Raw genomic sequence first — 19,711 nt, forward strand, 5'->3', positions numbered from 1 at the left:
ATAGTCGAGGAGGAAATCTGGGTTAACAGAACAAGGTGTGGTTGGAAATTATATTTACAATTTAATTAATTCGATATAAAATCGAATTTAATACTAGACCTACGGATCTTCAATAAATATCTCAAAACATTCTATTTAATTTGCACGTTATAATTTAAATAAATTACGTCTAAACAGAGATCAGTATTAATTTTGAGAAGATCATTCGTACATTTTCGGCAATTGTGAAAAAAAAAAAGAATATTTGACGAATTTTAGTAGCACTAAAGGTATTAAAAACACTACAGCATTTGTCTGTTGTTGAAAGTTTCTACTACTATTCTGGTGAAGCAGATTACGTTGCTCGTTCAGGTTACGTAACTCTGGTTTCTAAAGCGAAGGCAATTTGTATTTACTGTTAATATCAAGTTAATGTTTCGTTTAATCAAGCCTGGAGGCAGTTGAAAGACAGCAGGCAGTGGATAACCAACATTCGCGTCATGTGAGTAGTAAATGACTCGTCTAGGTTCCTAATGCTACGTATCGCGCACGCTGCATCCACCAGCATTTCTCACATGCATACGCCGCGAATGACTGTCCGTTTCCGTTTCATTACCCGAACGATTACGCGATTTAGCTTCGGACATGACAATCTCGCGTGGTAATTATTAGCGGGATCAGCTGAATGTTAATGGCGTTTCAACGATTCCGTTCGTCTCGCTGAATTGGTTATTACGATCACTTTTGCGAAAATGATGATCAAAGCAGTTGATACTTTGCCAAGAAATCAATTTCAGCAGTCGGAGAGTCGAACATTATATTGAAAATTATATTAAACTTTTTTATATTAAACGTCTTACACACGTTTAATTTCTGATTAATGCAAAATATTTCTCAAACGTTACATTTGTCTGACTTAATGTTAACAGATGTGTTTGAACAATCGCTGTTAATTTTTGTCGTATAAATTTCACACCTATTATTATCCTCTGGTTTTAGCGGTCAAGTTGCAGGATGGCAGCTACTTGTTCAATGGAAATTATAGCATCAGCCTGTCCGGTAAATATCAGGCGGCTGGAACTACTTTCGTCTATCTTCGTCAAAGCTCGCAGAATTTGGAAAGTTTCTCCGCTATTGGCCCGTTAGAGGAGCCCATCGATGTTATGGTAAATAAATTGTTGCACTGGAAATATATTACTAATATACAGACCGATGACACTAACGTTCAACGTGAAAATATAAAAATTCCATCGATTTTCAAAACAGGTTCTCTACCAAGAGCCGAATCCCGGAATCGTATATCGATATATCATCCCCGGAAGCGCAAGCGCCTCTCCGAATACCCATCTTGGACACAAATCGAGTATAAAATTTTCTTTAAAAATGCATCAGAATTATTAGCAAATAAATTCTTGTCCTCCGTGTATAATAAAGTCACTATATAAAGAAATTCTATATTTCAGTTTCCAACAAAGCCGCTGAGCCCATTTTACCGACGATACCTCACAGGAAGTAAGAGCTCTTACTCAATTAACATTTCAATACGATTTTTCAACGCGACACTACATTTGCCATTAAAGAGTATTCATTATTCTTTAGAATAGACGAAGGAGCGCAGGCGTATGTCCCAAGGAGATACAAAAAGAGGAAATTCTTTTGGAAAGCCAGTGGTTACACCGAGTGTAGCAGAACTTGTGGCGGAGGTAGGAAGATTATTGTTACGAATTAATAATAATTTACATAACTATACATACATATATAGTGTATCGGAAACTAATAAGAAATATCTTTCGATCTCGTTGTTTATGAAAAAAAGGTGTTCAGATCCTGAGGTACGTGTGTACGCGAGAGCACACGCAGACACCAGTGCCTGAAAAAAGATGTCACGCGTTGGAAAAGCCACGGGAGATCCAAGTGAGATGCAACACTACACCTTGTCCTCCCAAGTGAGTGAGTCCTGGTTTTTTACTAAACCTTTCAAATTTTCATAAAAGAATATTCACGTTGCACGCGAAATTAGGAGAAATTAAGCTTTCAGATGCTAGTCAATTCAATGTGCATATGTGAGCAGCAGATAATTGTGCAAATGTACAATTTAATTAAATGTACAATCTAAATTCTTAGCTACGAGTTCGTTTTGTAAATTTTGGCATATTTAAATTTACTCTCACTCACACTGTTAAGCAGAATATGAAAGAAACTTTTAAATCTCAGTTGTGAACCTTCCTCGAGTAAAGTTGAGACCTGATGAACTTTCCACCGTGAAAATTTCAATGTTAAAGATGGAGAGCCGGCCCGTGGGGCGATTGTTCGGTAAGTTGCGGCAGTGGTGCACGCTTCAGAGACATAGAATGCGTGCAAGAAATAACGCCGTCGCTAGTTATGAGGATAGCCGATGGCGCCTGCATGGAGCCGAATATTCTTACTGCCACCGAGGCTTGCGAAATGCCACGTTGCGAATTCGACGTGAATGCAGTAACAACAACGACGACGACGACGACGACGACGACGACGACAACGTTACCGCCTCCGCAATGGAACGTGGGCACATGGTCTCCGGTACGTTTCTTCGGTCGTTTACATTTGCAATCTTTTGGAAAAGCCAAATCAATTTCAAAGACGGTCAAGCGAAAGAAAGTAAACGTGCGTCGTTATACAAGAATGAAACGAGTAGACGTGACTTGAGATACATTGAGGTGCATTTAATTTCTTCTTCTTTCAAAGTGCTCCACAACTTGCGGTCCGGGTAAAAGAACGCGAACTGCCACTTGCGTCACGCATGGACCTCCGTGTGATCTCGAAGCGAGGCCCGTTACTCAAGACGCCTGCGATTTGGGATCTTGCGCCACTAAATCAACGCAAACAAACGCCATTTCAACGAGACTACAAAGTCCACAGTGGCTGTACACTGAATGGTCTGAAGGGGTAGGAACTATTCTACTTTCGAAAGATCAGAAACTGTTATACGGGTTACAAACTATTTAAAATTTGAGGATACTTTATAATTCATCTCTCTCTCTATTTTTATATTTATCAGAGTTTGACAGGCTACAGTAAAATTGGGCGCTTGAATTTCTTTTCGTGCAGACACTATAATTCGTTCGTTAATGGCTGTTAATTAATAAATGGGAATAAAAAGATTTTTATGTGCGACGTAAAATATTTGGAGATGCAAATACAATGTTATACTATATAATGTTATACTATATTAATTTTATCAACAATATTAATTTCCGTGTACGTTAATACTCTCGGTGAATGCTGTAAATTTTTAAAATTTTACTTCATCTCTCTAAAGAAAGGAAACATTTGAAATACGTTCTTTACCAATTTGTATAGTGCACGGCCGAATGTGGAGTCGGCATGCAAACAAGGAGAGTCTTCTGCGAGAAAGGTCCGGAGGGAGGATTTTGCGACCAATCGACAAGACCAGAAACTTCAAGAACCTGTTCCAGCAACAGAACATGCAGCGGACAATGGTTTACGGGACCGTGGACCGCGGTAGGTTCGAATAACATAAAACGAGAAAATAATCTAATCCAATTAAGTAGGCTACTCAAGTTGTTGTAAAGATTTCTATCTTCAGACAAGTTAACACGTTAGAATTTCTCTGTCGCAAATTTCGAAATTCGAATGGCAAATGCTAATTTAAAATTCAAATTCACGAACGAAAATCTAGATCCTGGACAGTAATCTTGCATAATATATCGTATGAATATTTCTATTTTATCAGTGTTCCACGGAATGCGATTCAGGGGAGCAAGTAAGAGAAGTGGTATGCATAACGATACTTCGTGGATCTCTCCGCGTTGTACTGGACATGAATTGTCCAGCAAACAAACCGGAAACGAGACGATCTTGCAGTGGTGCACCTTGCGGATCTTCGTGGTTTATATCAGACTGGACAGAAGTAATTTCAATTATGTATATAACGAAGGAGAAGAAAAATTCTTTGCTAAAAATATATTCTTATATTGTTTAAGAGAAATATTCCAAACTGTCATTTTTAATTTTTTGATCGAAAGTCCTGGGATTTTTTTCTTTCATTTTCAATGCTCAGTATTTATAGCAAGTGACAAAAATTAGCTTAGATAAAATAATTTTTAAACTGCACGCTCACACCTAAGACTTTTAAGGGAGGGTCAAATTTTTCTTTCACAGTAATTTAAAGAAATGACGTACCTATGTAGAACGTAAAGTTGTAAAATTCGCAATTCAATAATGCAAGTTTATTTTCTGCGTACTTTAGTGTTCCCGGTCCTGCGGGAAAGGCATTCAAAAGAGAGAAGTGAGGTGTTTGAACAATGAAGGCCAGTCACCGGAGCACCACGAGTTGCACTGCAGGGACAAGGATCGTCCTATATCTCGGCGAACCTGCAACGATTATCCTTGCAAGGACGACATGCACAGATCCGAAAATCATCATACTGTCCTGCAAGTTCAGAACGATCCAGAGATCTCGAATGGTATCATCACGGTTTTATCACAGTGCTCTTCACGATTCTACGGCCATTACGCTTCAACTCTTATTTTCGTTTTATTTTCAGTTCTCGAGGAAAATCCACTGTGCAAGGACGGTACGACAAATTGCAATCTAGTGGCGCAAGCTCGGCTATGCGCGTACCAGTTTTATCAGCAGCTGTGTTGCCAGTCGTGTTCCAGAGCGAAGCAAGAAGTTGAATGATCGCCAAACGTGTCGCTGAATGGAAATTTAACGGTTCGATGAACGATTTAGAGTCAGAAATCGGATCGATGTTATACGTGTCGCATGTAGACTTACTCACCCCTGCACTGCCTGATGGAATTTTTAATATCGAGTTTAGAATCGTATAGAAATGACACCTGACACTCGAAACAAAACGCATCGTTGTTCTAGAGATATTATAATTTATATGATTCGTCGACGTGCTAAGCTTTTGTAACGAGTAATAAATTATAACATTCGCAATAACGTTCTCCAATGTTTAAGGAGTGGATTATTTATCGAATTACGCGTATAGCTTTAATTTTAATATCATAGAAATGACGGTATTAACGAGTATATATTATTATTTATGATTAGTCTGTCTCTGTGAAAATCGTCCGATAGTTGTAGAGACGTTATTCGAGCTTTCTGTTTAGCACCTTGAACGTTCGACGAAGATTGACTTACGAGAATCGAGATCATCGGCGAGAAATTATAGACTGATCGCGTGAATTCTAACAATGCAACATTTAATTGGCATTTAATTTGTATTATTTTTCATGAACCTTATATCTGCCATAATAAAGTTTAACGCTTCCCACATTTTCCTTTTTATTTTTTCTTGTTTATTTCAATCGGCATTTCCCGATATCATTAATATTTCTAATAGCTACAGAGTTTTGCTCTGCAAGAGCAAAAATCTCACGATACAGAAAGAGACAGTCACGTCAACGAAAATAGAAATTATTATTAAACAAACCACATCAAACGAAAAGACCAACGTAATAATATTTACATTACGATTACAAACTATTAGCTACGCCTGTTACACTCTAACGATATAATAAATTATATATACACGCTTAACATTTGGAATCGCGACGGCAGTGATTAACGAGAAAAGCTAAAACCATTGACACGAGCGTGTCCATCGTCCTCTAAATGTCATCTTCCGCCAAAAAGGTTCTGTTCAATCCATTAAGATCGATCGACGAATAATCTGAACTTATCAGTAAGTTAATTAAAAGCAGCTGGACACGAGAATAAATAAGTTAATTTTAAATAATCCGACGCTTAATGGATCGAAGGAACCTAAATTGGCGGTCGCGAAACGAAGTGTCAATACTAATGAAATAAAACTACCTAAGAGCAAGGATTCAGTTCCGTTGTGGCGAGGCATTCTACGTCTATTCTGAGCTTTTTGCGCTCTCTTGGGCAACGGTTGTACTATTGTCGTGATTTTTGTACGCCGAGAAGAACGCCAGAGCTTTCATCAGCTGGTAGCTCTTGCTAATTGGAATATTGCTATCGTACAAGCTTCTCGATGCTTTGCAGTCCACGTAGAACCACCAGTTACACTTGAGTATCGTCTGGTCGAACAACGTCGATTCCGGGCAGAGGAAACTCTTCATGATCAGGCCGTCGTCTGTCAGTGCGCAGACGTGAAACACCTAGAATCGTTCGCCGAGGAACACAATATTAATAGAAATTAATCTTCAACAATATTCAAGAGAATTAATGTACAAATTATTTGGTTGCACGTGGGTAACAATGATATTTTACCATGCATCCAAGATCTTCGTCGGCGTAGAGGCCCGGAAAATGTTTCTGGTCGCCGCAGTAGAAGCTTGTGTCTGGGAGATCGACACGACTGGCGAAGTTGTCGTCGAAATTCTTGTCGTAGCCCATCGGATAATATTCACGAGGCGCGTTCATTACTTTGGTGACACCGGAATTATATTTACTAAGAAGATAATTGTATAAATATTATTTCGGACAAGCCTATGTCGACTAAACGCTTGAAGTTTTATCGAGTTTCGAGATAAGTTGCAATACTGCAGCTAATGAAAAATAGAGACAATTTTAATCTTACTTTCTATGCGGAGACACAGTTGTGGTCGTCGTGGTACTGGTACTGGTCGGCCCTTGCTGTTTCCGTAAAAGTTGCTGCTGCCTGAGAAGAATGGCGGCTTCCAGTGCTTCCAGAGTGATGTTGCTGGCCTCTGCCAAAGCTTTCAACGACGTCTCCATTCCTTGAATAGGCGTCAAGGACGGTAACGATGACGCTGGTTGCCGTTTGTCCGTCTGTTGCTGCTGAGACGTGGATTCAGACGATTGAAGCGAAAGCAATGTCATCTCGTTGACCGACGAAGCAGCCTCGTCTCCGGGCAACGGAAGCTAAAAATAAAATCCGATGAAATTCAGAATGAAATTATTGGAAGGCAGGAAGATTTTATTCTACCTGATTGGTGTCGTCTTTCGATACTTCATTGTCAGAATCCTCCAAAATAGAAGGGCTATTGCTAATTCGATCGGTTAGCTGCGCGGACGACTGTGGCATTGAGATGAAGGGTGGCAGACCATCACTCGAGGACGTTGGTTTTGAGGAGGATTCCACGATGCTGTCAGCTGGTGGAATCGCAGCAACAATGTTCGGTAATTTTCCTGGCATTGCCGCGGCAACTGCGAGCAACTGCGGTGTCTGTCGAAGACATCTTACAATGTTACTGGATTGCAAATTCATTAAAAATATGTCAATAACTATTTTAACGATTTAACACCTTATTGAATATATGTACGTTCCAATATTCCGTGTCATATATTAATGTATAATAATTTGTGAATGATACTACAGGCGTCTCATTAGTTTATTTAATTTAATCAAAGAGAATACAATTTATATATTTTAAGAAAATTAAATTTACATTACATTCAATTTATGTATCTTAATAAAATTCATAAAATATGTTATAGAATTTTACCCATAAATATACGCAATATACGTATATTTCTAGATGTAATAGAGAATAAAACTATACTAAAGAATAAAAACAGGGAAAATGAATAAATTATTGGATTTTATTACCTGATCTCTTTTAACTTGCATCGGCACTATCTGTTGATGCCTCTTCTGTTGCTGCGCCACCATCTGCTGTTGCGCCATTATTTGCTGCTGTTTCTGAAGTTTCTGCAGCTGTTGCTGCCTCATAGCTTCCTGCTGTTGTAACCTCTGTTGCTTCAGCACCTGCAACGCGAAAGCTTCCTGCTGGAGTTTCAATTGTTGCTTCTGCTTCGCTTCCTGGTGCATCAGCTGCTGTTGCCTTAGTAAATCTTGCTGTGCTGCTGAGAATGAAGGAGCGGGCACGGTTCGCAGAGCTGTGGAATTTTGTTGTACAACCAACTTTTGACGTTCCGGTTGCTGAGCTATCGGCCGTGTTGCTCCAGCTGGCAAAGGTTTGAAGGGAGGCACCACTTGTCGAGTGTTCTGCCTGACTTCATCTCGATTGGTAGCCTGAGAAGAATGATCGCGTGTCGGTAAATAGAAAACAGCAAAAACAAATTACATATAATTTGCAATTTACTAATTAATGAGTAATTATACATTTCGAAGTCCGTGTAAACGGATATTAAACATTTCTCAGTCAGAATTGCACGATTTAATTTACAAATGAATTTCTTTATACGCACGTTTGTAATGGATATTTTAGAAAATTAGATTGTTAGATATTTTAGAAAATTGAATACTTACGTTATTTCATAAAATCCGCAATACTACGGAATTAAATTTATTAAATTATGTTGTAAGAAAAATAGGCGACGCATTTGTAGGGAGTCATTAATTTCGCAATTTAAGCAGAACTATTACTAAGAATCGAACATATATTGATTTATAGTGGCAATCCGATTAATTTGTAACATATTAGCGTTGAAGCATAAAAGGCATTCTACAGCCTTGTTCTACTTCGTCCATCTTTTTCCTTCAGATTCCAACAGAAGCCAATGTGCTCTTCATATTGCATTGAGAACGCGAACCTTGCACTAGGCCGTGCTATTGTTGTATGTAGAAAGCTATACGTGAGGCGTCTTATCGACATTCATGCACTAATTACGACAAGGTTGATCAGGATTGTTAGAATAGTGAGAAACACACCCATCTGATATTTTGCGAATTCCACAAGTGCAAGTAAAGAGAAAAAATGAAATATGAATTTTCAATAATCAACAGTAATAATTGATTAATCCAGTTTGATATTAACAAATAAAAAAAATCTTGATAATAAGATATTTCTAAAGATTTAAAATAACGGATGACAATTATAAAACATTTAATTTGAAAAATGAAAAGAGGTCTTCAGAATTTCTTTCCCACGCAATATTGAAAGAAATCCGAAATCTTTATATTTCACTTAACCATTCGAATAATAAAGCTATTCACTTTCACGTATAAATCTGATAAAAATCTACGACTAAATATAGTTGGTTAAATATAATTGCATAAGAGGAAAAGTAAATTTAATTGAAATGCATGCAATTAATGCGGCAAAAAAAGGAAAGCAAAAAGAATATTGTTACAATGTTTTCAACATTTTGCTGTTCACCTCAGACTTTCCTTGAACTAGTTTGAACCTCGGGATCGTATTTGCATAACCGTATGTAATAAAAAAAAATCAATTTAATACTAAGTAGTCGGATTAATTGGAATATTATCTATCCAGAGAATTCAACGACTAACGATTTACATAAATAAACAACACTTTTAAAACCCTTACCGAACTGATATAGGACGATGAACCGACTCTGTTAGTCTGCACGCTTCTTCTTTTGGCAGCCTCCAAGTTGGATAAGGACTGAGAAAATCCAAGTTCGTCGCCCACGGAAAATCCTGAAGTTAATTAACAATATTAATCACTAAGTATTCTACAGCTGGCTTGATTTTTCAGTAATTAAATCCTTATATCACTTGTTGATAGTCTACAAAATTTACTTAATTTTTGTTTGTTGGTATTTTTCATTCAATTTCAGTGAATTCTAATCCTTATCTAATCATACAACTTCGTTGTACTTCAGAAACGAATAAATCATTACTTTTAATAAATTTTTTTAAATGAAATAAATTATTGCTTTAAAATATTCTTCAAAAACTTCCAATTACATAAAATTCATGATATAAAGACGAGACATTAGATCATTCAGAAGATTCAATAGTACTCAGGATGAACAAACTGTAGAAAGTTAAGTAACCACTTGTTACACAAGAACCTAGACATAATTCCTTTGCTTTTGTTTTACAAATGTACCGTGTGTTTTCACAATTCCTTTAATCCTTCAGTCGGTGGATTCCAATGCAAATTATGTTTCCATTACATGTGTCATCCTTTACAACACGTCTTCAGCATCTGGCTCGCGTTGAGTTAGGGCGATGAATAATGCATCGTATATTAAAACTTTTTTTTTCCGCGAGTATATATATTCATACGCGTCAAAAAATTAGACAAGTAGGTCAGAAGAATTTTTCTTGCTCGAAGAGTCACCAATCATTTCACGAGTGTTCCATGCGATTAACTGTAGTCATTCAGTCGTGGTAATTCACTTTCTGCATTTCAACGAAGGAAATAAGTTTCTTCTTTTTAACCATCTTTTAAATTTCGCAAAAACCTTTTAAGCCAATGATATTAATTCAAATATCATAATAATTCAAATTCTTAAGCCAATGATATTAATAATTCAATATAAATAATTCATAATAATTCATAATAATTCAATTTTTTAAGCCAATGATATTAATTCAAATATCATAATAATTTAAATTTTTAAGCCAATGATATTAGAACAAAATCTGAGAATTTTAGCACCACGAGCTGAATTGTATTTATGAAATAGAAATTTCTGAAATGATTGTAAATATTTTTAGAAATAAGTAACGAAACTCGAAGATTTTTACACCAAAAGTTTTACTGTTTAGTAAAAATGAATCAAAGTTTGGAGAAGAAATGAAAGAAGAGATAAAAGAAGAGATGAGACTAAACATCCGGGGCCTTAATGCTTCACCGGGTTCTGAATTGAGATTTACATTTATGGATGCAACGAAAGAAGAAAAGGATGCCGCAAACTTCGTAAAATCATTTACATCTATTCTCTGTCGCGTAGAGTGGGTCGCTTGCACAATGAACAGCTACGAAGAATATCGCATAAATCGTTCAATTCTTTTTTTTCCTTTTTCAATAGCGTGTTGTTGTTTCTATGTTTCGTAGAATCAGGTCAGCAAATAGTAATGGAAAGTATGTTGTTAACAAATCGTTTAAGAAAGTGTAATAACCAACTACGCTGATCGATCATTGTCAGAAAAAATCATAGCAAGTGACAGCGAAACCCATCGGAAACGTGTTACTGGCTGAAAAAAGAATCGTTAAACTGTATCTTGTCATATTTGAAGCGTTCGTTCTCTGATAAAAATGAAGCAACAAAAAAAGAAGCGATAAAGCAGTGATACTTTCTCTTTTTACATGCTGTTCCAGTAACATTCCAAGATATAATATTGTAGTATGCAAGGGAGTGTGCTAAACAGTGCTCCTAACTTTTTCAGAGAAGAGAAAACAAGAAACGAGTGTTATATAAAAATATTGCAAATGCTTCTTTTTTTATAAAGTCACGAGCAAATATTGAACGTAGAGTAAAATACAGATGAAAACGTCGAATATATTAGAATAGTTAATTGTGAGAAACAGACGTTGCAATACTACAGGTTTATTAATAGTGATTATTTAAATTCTTACTTCGTTCAATATTTGCTTAAATTAATACTTTTGCAGTTCATTCAGAAAAGTTCTAGATAGACTGTACAGTATCATGCTGTATTAAAATTATGGTTAATAATGTACAAACGTATTTACAAATATATTTATAAGTTGATTAATTACAAAATGATGATTGAACGTTGTTTCAAGAGAGTGATCGTGTACATCGAATTCTTGTTACTTGGATTGGGTTTCATAAAGCAATTCTTTCGCGAAAAGTGTTTCTTCGACCGTTTGTTTCCACTCACCCAGGCCGACGTAACCTTTGACACCTCCGAGATTTCTTACTCGAAAAAGTCCGGACTTGCGGAAGGCACAGTTAAGCACGAAACCAAAGTCCGATTGAAACACGCATGTCCCTAGTATCTCTCGCCACGTGCATCCTGCAACCAAACCGGAAGAGAAGAGAACACTTATGGATCCCTGTCCCGATCCAATCGGTCAGCCTCTGGTCCCACGTAGTATTGTAATTCATTCCGATCAAATTTTTGTCTGTCTCTATGCTTGATCAAATAAAAATCACAAAGGAACAATTTCCAACTTTCCACTCATGTTAATTTTTCATCGTTGGTTGCTTCGAGAAGTGTTAGAAATATTTTGTAGTTATGTTACTTATATTTATGTGTTTTTTCTTTTTTAATTAAAACTTCAAACGACAAATTTTGATAGAAAAAGTGACAAATTTACGATACGACTGGTACTGGCTACGTTTTTAGAATTGACATGGATATATGCTCAGAGAAAGTCAAACTTTTTAAACTCTTCTTTCAGTTGATGTCGAAACTCCATTACGATGGAAAGTCATTTTTTTTTTTTCACAGCTGTCATCAATCTCGACTGATCGAGTCGGCAACGCGAGGATCGAAACAGGATTTCCATAAACGCTGACTCGGGGGCCGTTGTTCCATAATTCCTACTCTGTGCTATTGATCCTTGTCCGTGAACGTTCGAGTATGTGAATGATCGAGCGTGATGAAAGTATGATGGTCTGATCTCACCGGTACGATGATCCTGATCGCAATTGAAAACGAGTGAAATTCCGTCGCACGACGTTCGATTTTCGTTGAACAATATTTTCAGTTCTGTATTTTTATGAAATGAAAAAGATCCAACAGTGGATTAAGATACTGTCTTCAGTAGAAAATAGAACAAATTAGATACAATGTACATTTGGTTTGATTAAAGTTTCGCCTTACAATTTCGTGAAGGCAATTTCAGTAGAATCAGTGATTAAGTGTTACAAATTCTGGTCACTGTATATTACAGTTGCATCAGTTCATCATCAAGTCTTCCAATTTCTCTGACAAGATGACACAATCATTGAGAATAATGACTTTCCCACAGTGAAGAAACAAGATCTTCCTATATTTGCGGTTTCTTAAAGTATGTTAGAAAAACCACACGCAGGCGTCTATGAAAGTTCAAACACGAATCAACATGTGCACATTTCGAAACGTGTAAATTGTAGTACTGTATAATTAGTAAAAAAAAATTAACATTCCTTTATTTTCTGCAAATATTGGTTCCTTAGCTTTAAAGAAAGTTCCTAGTTAAAAAAAGGAATTCCTTGGAGAATTTAAAATTTCATTTGAAAAATTATATTAATGCTAGAGCAATTGACGACTAAAATAACAAAATTGTCTCGGAGAAATTGGAGCGCAAGGAATATAATAAGAAACTTTTATTTGAAAATCATTCAAATCTGTAAAAACGCGACAGTGTAAATCTCCAAAAAGTTATAAGTTGATCATTTTGATCAATTTGGAAGTTCTAGTGTTAAATAGAATATTAATCGGAAAGTCAATCGTTGAAAAATAGTGAATTTTTTAGAATAATACCGAAAATTTACTTTTTGTTACCAAATGGAAGAAAAGCTCGTTAAATTAAAAAAACTAACCACTGTCGATGGAATTAAGGAATTTTATGAAATTGTACGAAGTCATTATTTTTAATTTAACAACCCTAGAAGCCTCTCATTTGATAAGTGAAAGCAACGAAGAGAAATTAATCGCTATTGGCAGAGTTAAATAAGTTTTTCGGAATATTTAAAGATTATACTATAACTTTCCAAGGAATGTCCCAAAGTTTGTGAAACGTACTTCCGGAACTCGTGTTGAAGATTTGCCGGATCTCAGGCACGCCATTGGGCCACAGCCTACTGACCCACTTGAAAAGTCGAGTCAACCTTTCGACCACGCGAGCGACCAGGTCAGTTCCTCATACTTAAAAATCAGTTTCGTGACCCAAGAATATCGTGTACGTTTTTGAAATGAAACGAAAAAAAGAAATTTCGACAGTTGCACAGAATGATTTAACTACTCAACTACTTCATTTCCACTTGATAATATAGCTGCTCTTTTATTTTACTTTGACAAACTCTCTCCACATCAGCAGCAATTAATTTTTTGTTACCTTACTGTTATTTCATCGACTGCGTGAAGTTACACAATGACAAACTGTTAGGTTGAAATAATCGATTAAATGGTCAGTGCTGGCAAAAAAAGTAAAAGGTTGCTTTTAGAATTTAAGGTAAATGCTTTGGCAAGAATTAATTATGATTTATGAATAGTAAAATTCGGCATCTGAATATTCCAACTGTGAAACTGCAAAATACCAGATGCAAATTTATATTCTTAATACTTGTAAGTTTCACGAACACATTTATTCTCTTTCTATATCCTTCACCTATATATTTGTCATGTTCCTAGTTGATAGAAACTTGCCGCGTTTAATATTCTACGTTCTATACAATGTTTCATAATAACTGGAAAGATCGGCGATTAGAGGATTTCGTATGATCTGAAAAACTGACGAAATTCGTCGAACATATTCAAAGAAATGCAAATGATAATTCGTTACGGAATAGCCAAATTGTCAAGTTATATGACGAGGAGAATTTCCTGTAAAATTTATGTCATGTGCATAGAAACACAGTGAAATTTCAAACGAGAAAGCTCAAAGTACAAAGTACTTTACGTTCAACGGTAGAATAATTTCTGCGTACTACTTTAAATTAATGTAATATTCAAACGGAAGATATTGATTGAAATGAAATTAAATAAAGCGTATTAGCCGTGCAAAAATATTGGCGTCTCGTGAAAACCGAGGAAGAGAAGATAATTATGCATTAGAAATTTTGTTTACCATGTCACTGGTGTCTTATTTCTGCCTGGTGAATTAGACGTATCCCGATTTCCTCAAAAATCTCATGTGTAATATACGGTTTGCGTGCACGTCAATCAATTCACTAAAACGTCAGGTACAAAACAAACGAGAAAATTTACTGATCATCAGAGGTAATTTCCTTCATTGGACAAATAAATAATTTCACCGCGTCGATCAATCATTATAAATATACGCTAAAACGATCTACGATTGCACACTTCATTTATTCACGAAACTTGTCTCGTGTCACGCGTCTCGTTGAAATCTACTCTACGTAAAAAATTCTCGTTCGTTTAGATTTTCGTTCGTTTGAAAGCGTCTTTCGTTTCGATGAGACGAAATCTGAAAAACCTGGGCCAGTTCTAGATTCTAATCGTCTGTCGTGAACGAGAGCGATGACTCTGTTGTTAAAAATCTCAAGGATACTTTCACTGTTCGCTGTTCGAGATCGACCCTCGCGACATAATTGTACGCACAAAAGCGTTTTCGTATGAATGGGAGGTAAAAATTCACTTTTCTTTGTCCGGCGACTCTTCCTGATCAACATAAGAAGAAGGAACGTAACGATGCTCGTTGAAACCTGCGCAACACTTTCCCACGAGCGTGGCCTTTACCTTTACCTTGAGAGCGCCGCTCTTTCCGAGTCGCTTCTCCTCGTTTTACGGTTCACCAATCGTCTCCAATTTTCTTTTGTTACGAAATCCCGATAACATTCGCGTTTCCACGCGAAGAAACGAAATCGTGAAATCTTGAGATGGAAAGTCACGCGATCACGATCTTTCCTATTTTTCCTTTGCCGCTCAGATTCAGTTTCTAAATTAACTGCGAATTTCGAAATTCTGTGAACTGTCTTTTTCATAATTTTCGATTTGAAAAATTGACTTTTGAGCAATATAATAACGTGGATATGGACGAAGATTGTTTTAGTCGAAGTGCTAGAATGGAACCGTGTGCGGTTTAGAGCCACGTAGAAAGTGACCAGTCACAAATAAAATGTTCACATAGACCCGTTGCTGACCCGATTCCCCAAATAACATAGCTGTCGAAAACTCAGTGAAAACGTTATTGGATTCAGATGATACATCATGCCACAGGATCCGTGCTGGACATCGTTTTGAAAGTTGTATCTTTAAGTGGTTTCATTTGGTCAAGCGATCGCGATTAAACGATATAAATAACGATATAAACTGTGAAATAAGAAAACAGGGAACGAGAGAAATGTAAATTTTATGCCAAGTACGGTGAAAGAGTTGTAAGTATTAAAATAACAATTTCTCTTGATATTAATTGAAATTTAATTTTAATTTTAATTTTAAAACATTAAAAAAAAAAATTAAAATAATAATTTCTTCCTTGTAACTAAATTGACATGTATATTTTATCGTTTGTTTTTCTCTACGAAATTAAAATTTCTAATTTACAAAATGGAACCATCACGGAAGATTGTTTCATCTAAATATTACAGAAATGAAATATTCTGTTACATACCATTACTTTAAAATTTCGCATGAAAATCCACAGTCTAATAATAACATACACGTAACTTCCTTCCTTCTTTTTCCTTTTTTTTTTATCATTCAGCTAATTATCGCAACGTGAAAGTTATTCTTTCGCTAAATACATGGAGAAAGTATCTCTTTTGAGATCGTCGTGGCGTATTACGCGCTGCGTTCGAATTGACACGATAATGACGAACGAGTTACACGCCGCCATCGAAAAAAAACTGCTATCGTAACTAGGAGCAAGAGTTTCCACGACCTATATACATGTATATCTCTGTTATATCTTCGAGTATTACATCGAGGATATAACATTGTTCGAACGGGACGAAAATATGTAATTACCGGCGTGACGTGCGCTACTCGTTCGATTTCAATCCCCTTTCACGATCTACGTCCGTAATTATCCAGTTGCAATTGCTTACTTTCGTCGCTAGCTCGTTCTGTTTCTCCTCCGTTCATATTTTCAGCAACAAACGACTGCCGTTTATGCACTTTCTAATTCTCGCCGATGCGTCCGATCGACTTTACGTCGTTGTTTTTTCTGCTCAGTGATTCCGTTCTCGTCGGGACGTCGGGCATTTCAATGCGTCGCTGCTCCATTTGCACTGGTTTCGCGAGAAACGATCGTTGCTTGTCACCGTGAATGCAAATCTGACTGCGAGAGGAATGCATTTTACATTTTGAGCGTTAGAATGTGCATACGCTCTTGTTCAAAAAGTTTCAAGACCTTTACGTTTAATATTCCTCAAGATTTTTATGTTTAATATTCGGCATTTATGGCGGACAATCAAATTTTTAAACTGTACATTGCACAATTGCATGTTTGCAAAATTTAAAAATCGTTGCGCGTTAACGCTTCAACGATTCTTTTGTTTCTTTTTTCCAACTTTGAAACGACCGTAAAAACAAAGTTTGAACTTTAAAGAGATTCTTCCACCTTTGCGCATAAGAATCCGCAGTTGGTCGATAATTACAAATAAATGGCACATTTGTAATCATAGCGTTGATTTACGAGTTAATTTAATTAAAAAAAAGAGTTAATTCTAGTTTCTACGTATTCGCAATTCTGATTGCCACAGTTTATAGACGAGATCATTCTCAATGGCCAGTTATATGTTATTTCGTAACGTATTTACATAATTATGTACAGTTTCGAGATATATGATTTTTACGACAGCTTATATAATTAATTACCAATTCACTTATTTCTTTATCGCATAAAATGCGAGACGTGACGAAAGAAAGAATTTTAATACCGATGGGAGATTTCAATCTCAAATGAGTACTGAATAAAATGATAGGTTAGATCGTAGGAAAAATGTTCGAATCTTTCATATTGAATTTCATTCTGTAACACTGTAACGCTGTGGTGTAACGTAAAACACGCATTCGGTCACGCTTAAGTCGTCAGGAAGAAAACCGTAAAATGAATGAAAATTACTTCTCTCGAGCCACGAGGAGTCATGGCAGGAAGATAAGCGCGATCGAGAACGCAACGCTTTCCGCGCTTTTCCGTACAGAATCGTATTTACAGAGATCTCTGCACTACGAAGTCTTGGAAACGAGAATGCAGCGTTTACTCTGTACGAGTAACCGTTGTACCAATTAGTAATTTGCAAATGAAAGACCGATTATTTCGAAGATCGAGCAAAGAAGTCTAGTAATAGCGATAAGATCGAGTGATAGAGAAGTTCAAGTAGCGAGAATTGAATGAACAAGTGCAGTCAGTGAAGATAGGTCGAGGCTCGATAGCACAGAGCATAAAAATTCTTTGATACAAAGCGTGAATGATGGAGAAAGGCCCAGAAACCTGCGAGTCACCCAGGAAAAGTATTCCAAGATACCTTGAAAACCAGTTTCCAATCGAAAACCAAAATTTCTGAAATTGTCAAGTAAACAACTGAAATAAATGAAATTCATCATTCCAGTACGAAGTATTTTTGATGTTGGAAACTAGTTGTTTCTATTTCTATCTAAGCCTCCTATTATTGTAAGTCAGTATAGGATTCTGTTTGTGGTAAGAAATTGTACAAGATATAATACACTTTATTCGACAGATTTTCAAGAACGAGGTAGTAGCTAGCACTTAAATATTCCAGTGACACGAAGCAAATATAATTTACCAAATAGACGATAGGTATTTGCACATGAATATCTAAGTGGACTAGCTGTTAGAAACGCAACTTCTACTTTAAACGTGCATATTCGCGAAAGGATTCCAATGCGCCAGAAACCTTGCTTGACCACCGGATTCACGAATTTAAGCGGTAATGTTACATTTGTACTTTCACCCTTCTTTTAAGAACTGTATCTTGTGCTCCATACAGAATGTTACGAAATGTGTTAGATCGTAAGCACCATCGAAGAAAGAAGTTATTTTTGTATATAACGAAGAATTTTATTTCTTATATATACTCTGCTATTGAGTAACGAACTATTAATTTTAATAATTAATCTCTATATTGAATGAAATTTTATATATTTATACATTACTAATAATATATATTTTATATATTAATACATACTAATAACAATTTTGTATAGTAATATTAAAGAAATAAAATTTGTATATCATACTGAATATTACAATAGATAAATAATTATCAGATATTTACATCTGAAATTTTATATATTAATACATTACTAATAATATATATTTTATATATTAATACATACTAATAATAATTTTGTATAATAATATGAAAGAAATAAAATTTGTATATCATACCGAATATTACAATAGATAAATAATTATCGGATATTTACATCTGAAATTTTATATATTAATACATTACTAATAATATATATTTTATATATTAATACATACTAATAACAATTTTGTATAGTAATATTAAAGAAATAAAATTTGTATATCATACTGAATATTACAATAGATAAATAATTATCAGATATTTACATCTGAAATTTTATATATTAATACATTACTAATAATATATATTTTATATATTAATACATACTAATAATAATTTTGTATAATAATATGAAAGAAATAAAATTTGTATATCATACCGAATATTACAATAGATAAATAATTATCGGATATTTACATCTGAAATTTTATATATTAATACATTACTAATAATATATATTTTATATATTAATACATACTAATGATAATTTTGTATAGTAATATGAAAGAAATAAAATTTGTATATCATATTGAATATTACAATAGATAAATAAATTATCGGATATTTGTATATCTTTTTTTATTTCCAACAAATGCATAGAAATGCGCAATCTACTATCACAGAAACACGAAGGAAAATGCACAAATAAATCGTAGAGGTTGCGTTCCAACGACAAGAGACAAATGGTAAATACGCACCGACTACTACGAACAGGAACAAGGTCGTGGCGATCTTCATGCTCGTCGATCCAGTTTAACTATCGCGCGGAAATTTGCAAAAATCGACGACGACGATCGTCTTGAACGAAGCTTCCGCGAGACGTTCCCTATTCCTCAAGACGATTGCCTCGCGAATGAAACGTATCGAAGATTACTCTCTCGTTGCGCGATGACCGAGGTGGACAACGTCCTCACGAGCCGCTCCGGTGAACGTGATACTTATCGCGATAGAGAGATAAAAACGTACGACAGGTTACTCGTTCCCGTGAACACTAACACTGCGTGGAATATGTTCGAAGGCGAGCACGCGGGGCACTCTCGGACCCCATCTGGTTTCCAGGGACGGCTGAAACTTGGCTCCACTTTCAAGATCCCCCCCCGCCATTTCTCCTCGAGCTTGGAAAACGTTTTACAGTTTCACAGTTAATACACGTTG

The 19,711-nt window shown here is 35.7% G+C and overlaps 2 protein-coding genes across 7 annotated transcripts in view; one reads left to right on the forward strand and one right to left on the reverse strand.

Annotated features, from left to right (window-relative positions):
* The window catches only part of LOC122526845 (thrombospondin type-1 domain-containing protein 4-like), a 30,997-nt gene extending 25,733 nt beyond the window's left edge, over nt 1-5,264 (forward strand). For all 5 annotated transcript variants that reach the window (XM_043650429.1, XM_043650432.1, XM_043650428.1 and 2 more), the window contains exons 4-14: nt 979-1,145; nt 1,246-1,342; nt 1,443-1,491; nt 1,579-1,682; nt 1,796-1,925; nt 2,262-2,538; nt 2,704-2,904; nt 3,319-3,480; nt 3,713-3,889; nt 4,229-4,445; nt 4,527-5,264. In XM_043650429.1, coding sequence (XP_043506364.1) covers nt 979-1,145; nt 1,246-1,342; nt 1,443-1,491; nt 1,579-1,682; nt 1,796-1,925; nt 2,262-2,538; nt 2,704-2,904; nt 3,319-3,480; nt 3,713-3,889; nt 4,229-4,445; nt 4,527-4,663 — 1,718 coding nt within the window. In that variant the 3' untranslated portion in view covers nt 4,664-5,264. The remainder of the gene's footprint in view (nt 1-978; nt 1,146-1,245; nt 1,343-1,442; nt 1,492-1,578; nt 1,683-1,795; nt 1,926-2,261; nt 2,539-2,703; nt 2,905-3,318; nt 3,481-3,712; nt 3,890-4,228; nt 4,446-4,526) is intronic.
* Nucleotides 5,265-5,391: 127 nt separating this feature from the next.
* LOC122526846 (putative uncharacterized protein DDB_G0271606) lies at nt 5,392-19,644 on the reverse strand. Of its 2 annotated transcripts, XM_043650435.1 has the most exons (8): nt 19,255-19,644; nt 11,487-11,621; nt 9,214-9,326; nt 7,530-7,955; nt 6,906-7,145; nt 6,537-6,841; nt 6,227-6,407; nt 5,392-6,114 (listed from the first exon to the last, which is right to left on the reverse strand). In XM_043650435.1, exons 1-8 carry the CDS (start codon nt 19,292-19,294, stop codon nt 5,851-5,853), a joined length of 1,704 nt encoding a protein of 567 aa, XP_043506370.1. In that variant the 5' UTR covers nt 19,295-19,644; the 3' UTR covers nt 5,392-5,850. The 2 variants fall into 2 exon arrangements, with proteins under 2 accessions (XP_043506370.1, XP_043506371.1); XM_043650436.1 differs by lacking the exon at nt 11,487-11,621 and having other exon boundaries at nt 19,255-19,642.
* Between the last annotated feature and the right edge of the window lie 67 nt (nt 19,645-19,711).

This window comes from Frieseomelitta varia, unplaced genomic scaffold (genome assembly GCF_011392965.1).
Source record: "Frieseomelitta varia isolate USP_RPSP 00005682 unplaced genomic scaffold, Fvar_1.2 scaffold_198, whole genome shotgun sequence".
In the NCBI taxonomy this organism is placed as follows: domain Eukaryota; kingdom Metazoa; phylum Arthropoda; class Insecta; order Hymenoptera; family Apidae; genus Frieseomelitta; species Frieseomelitta varia.

Excerpts from the sequence above, each read along its gene's own strand:
- LOC122526846 (XM_043650435.1), bottom strand. The coding sequence starts at position 19,294 with ATGAAGATCGCCACGACCTTGTTCCTGTTCGTAGTAGTCG. Across the intron at positions 11,622-19,254 it reads GTTCCTGTTCGTAGTAGTCG|GATGCACGTGGCGAGAGATA; the intron begins GTGCGTATTTAC and ends GTTTGGTTGCAG. Across the intron at positions 9,327-11,486 it reads CAAAGGTTACGTCGGCCTGG|GATTTTCCGTGGGCGACGAA; the intron begins GTGAGTGGAAAC and ends AATTAACTTCAG.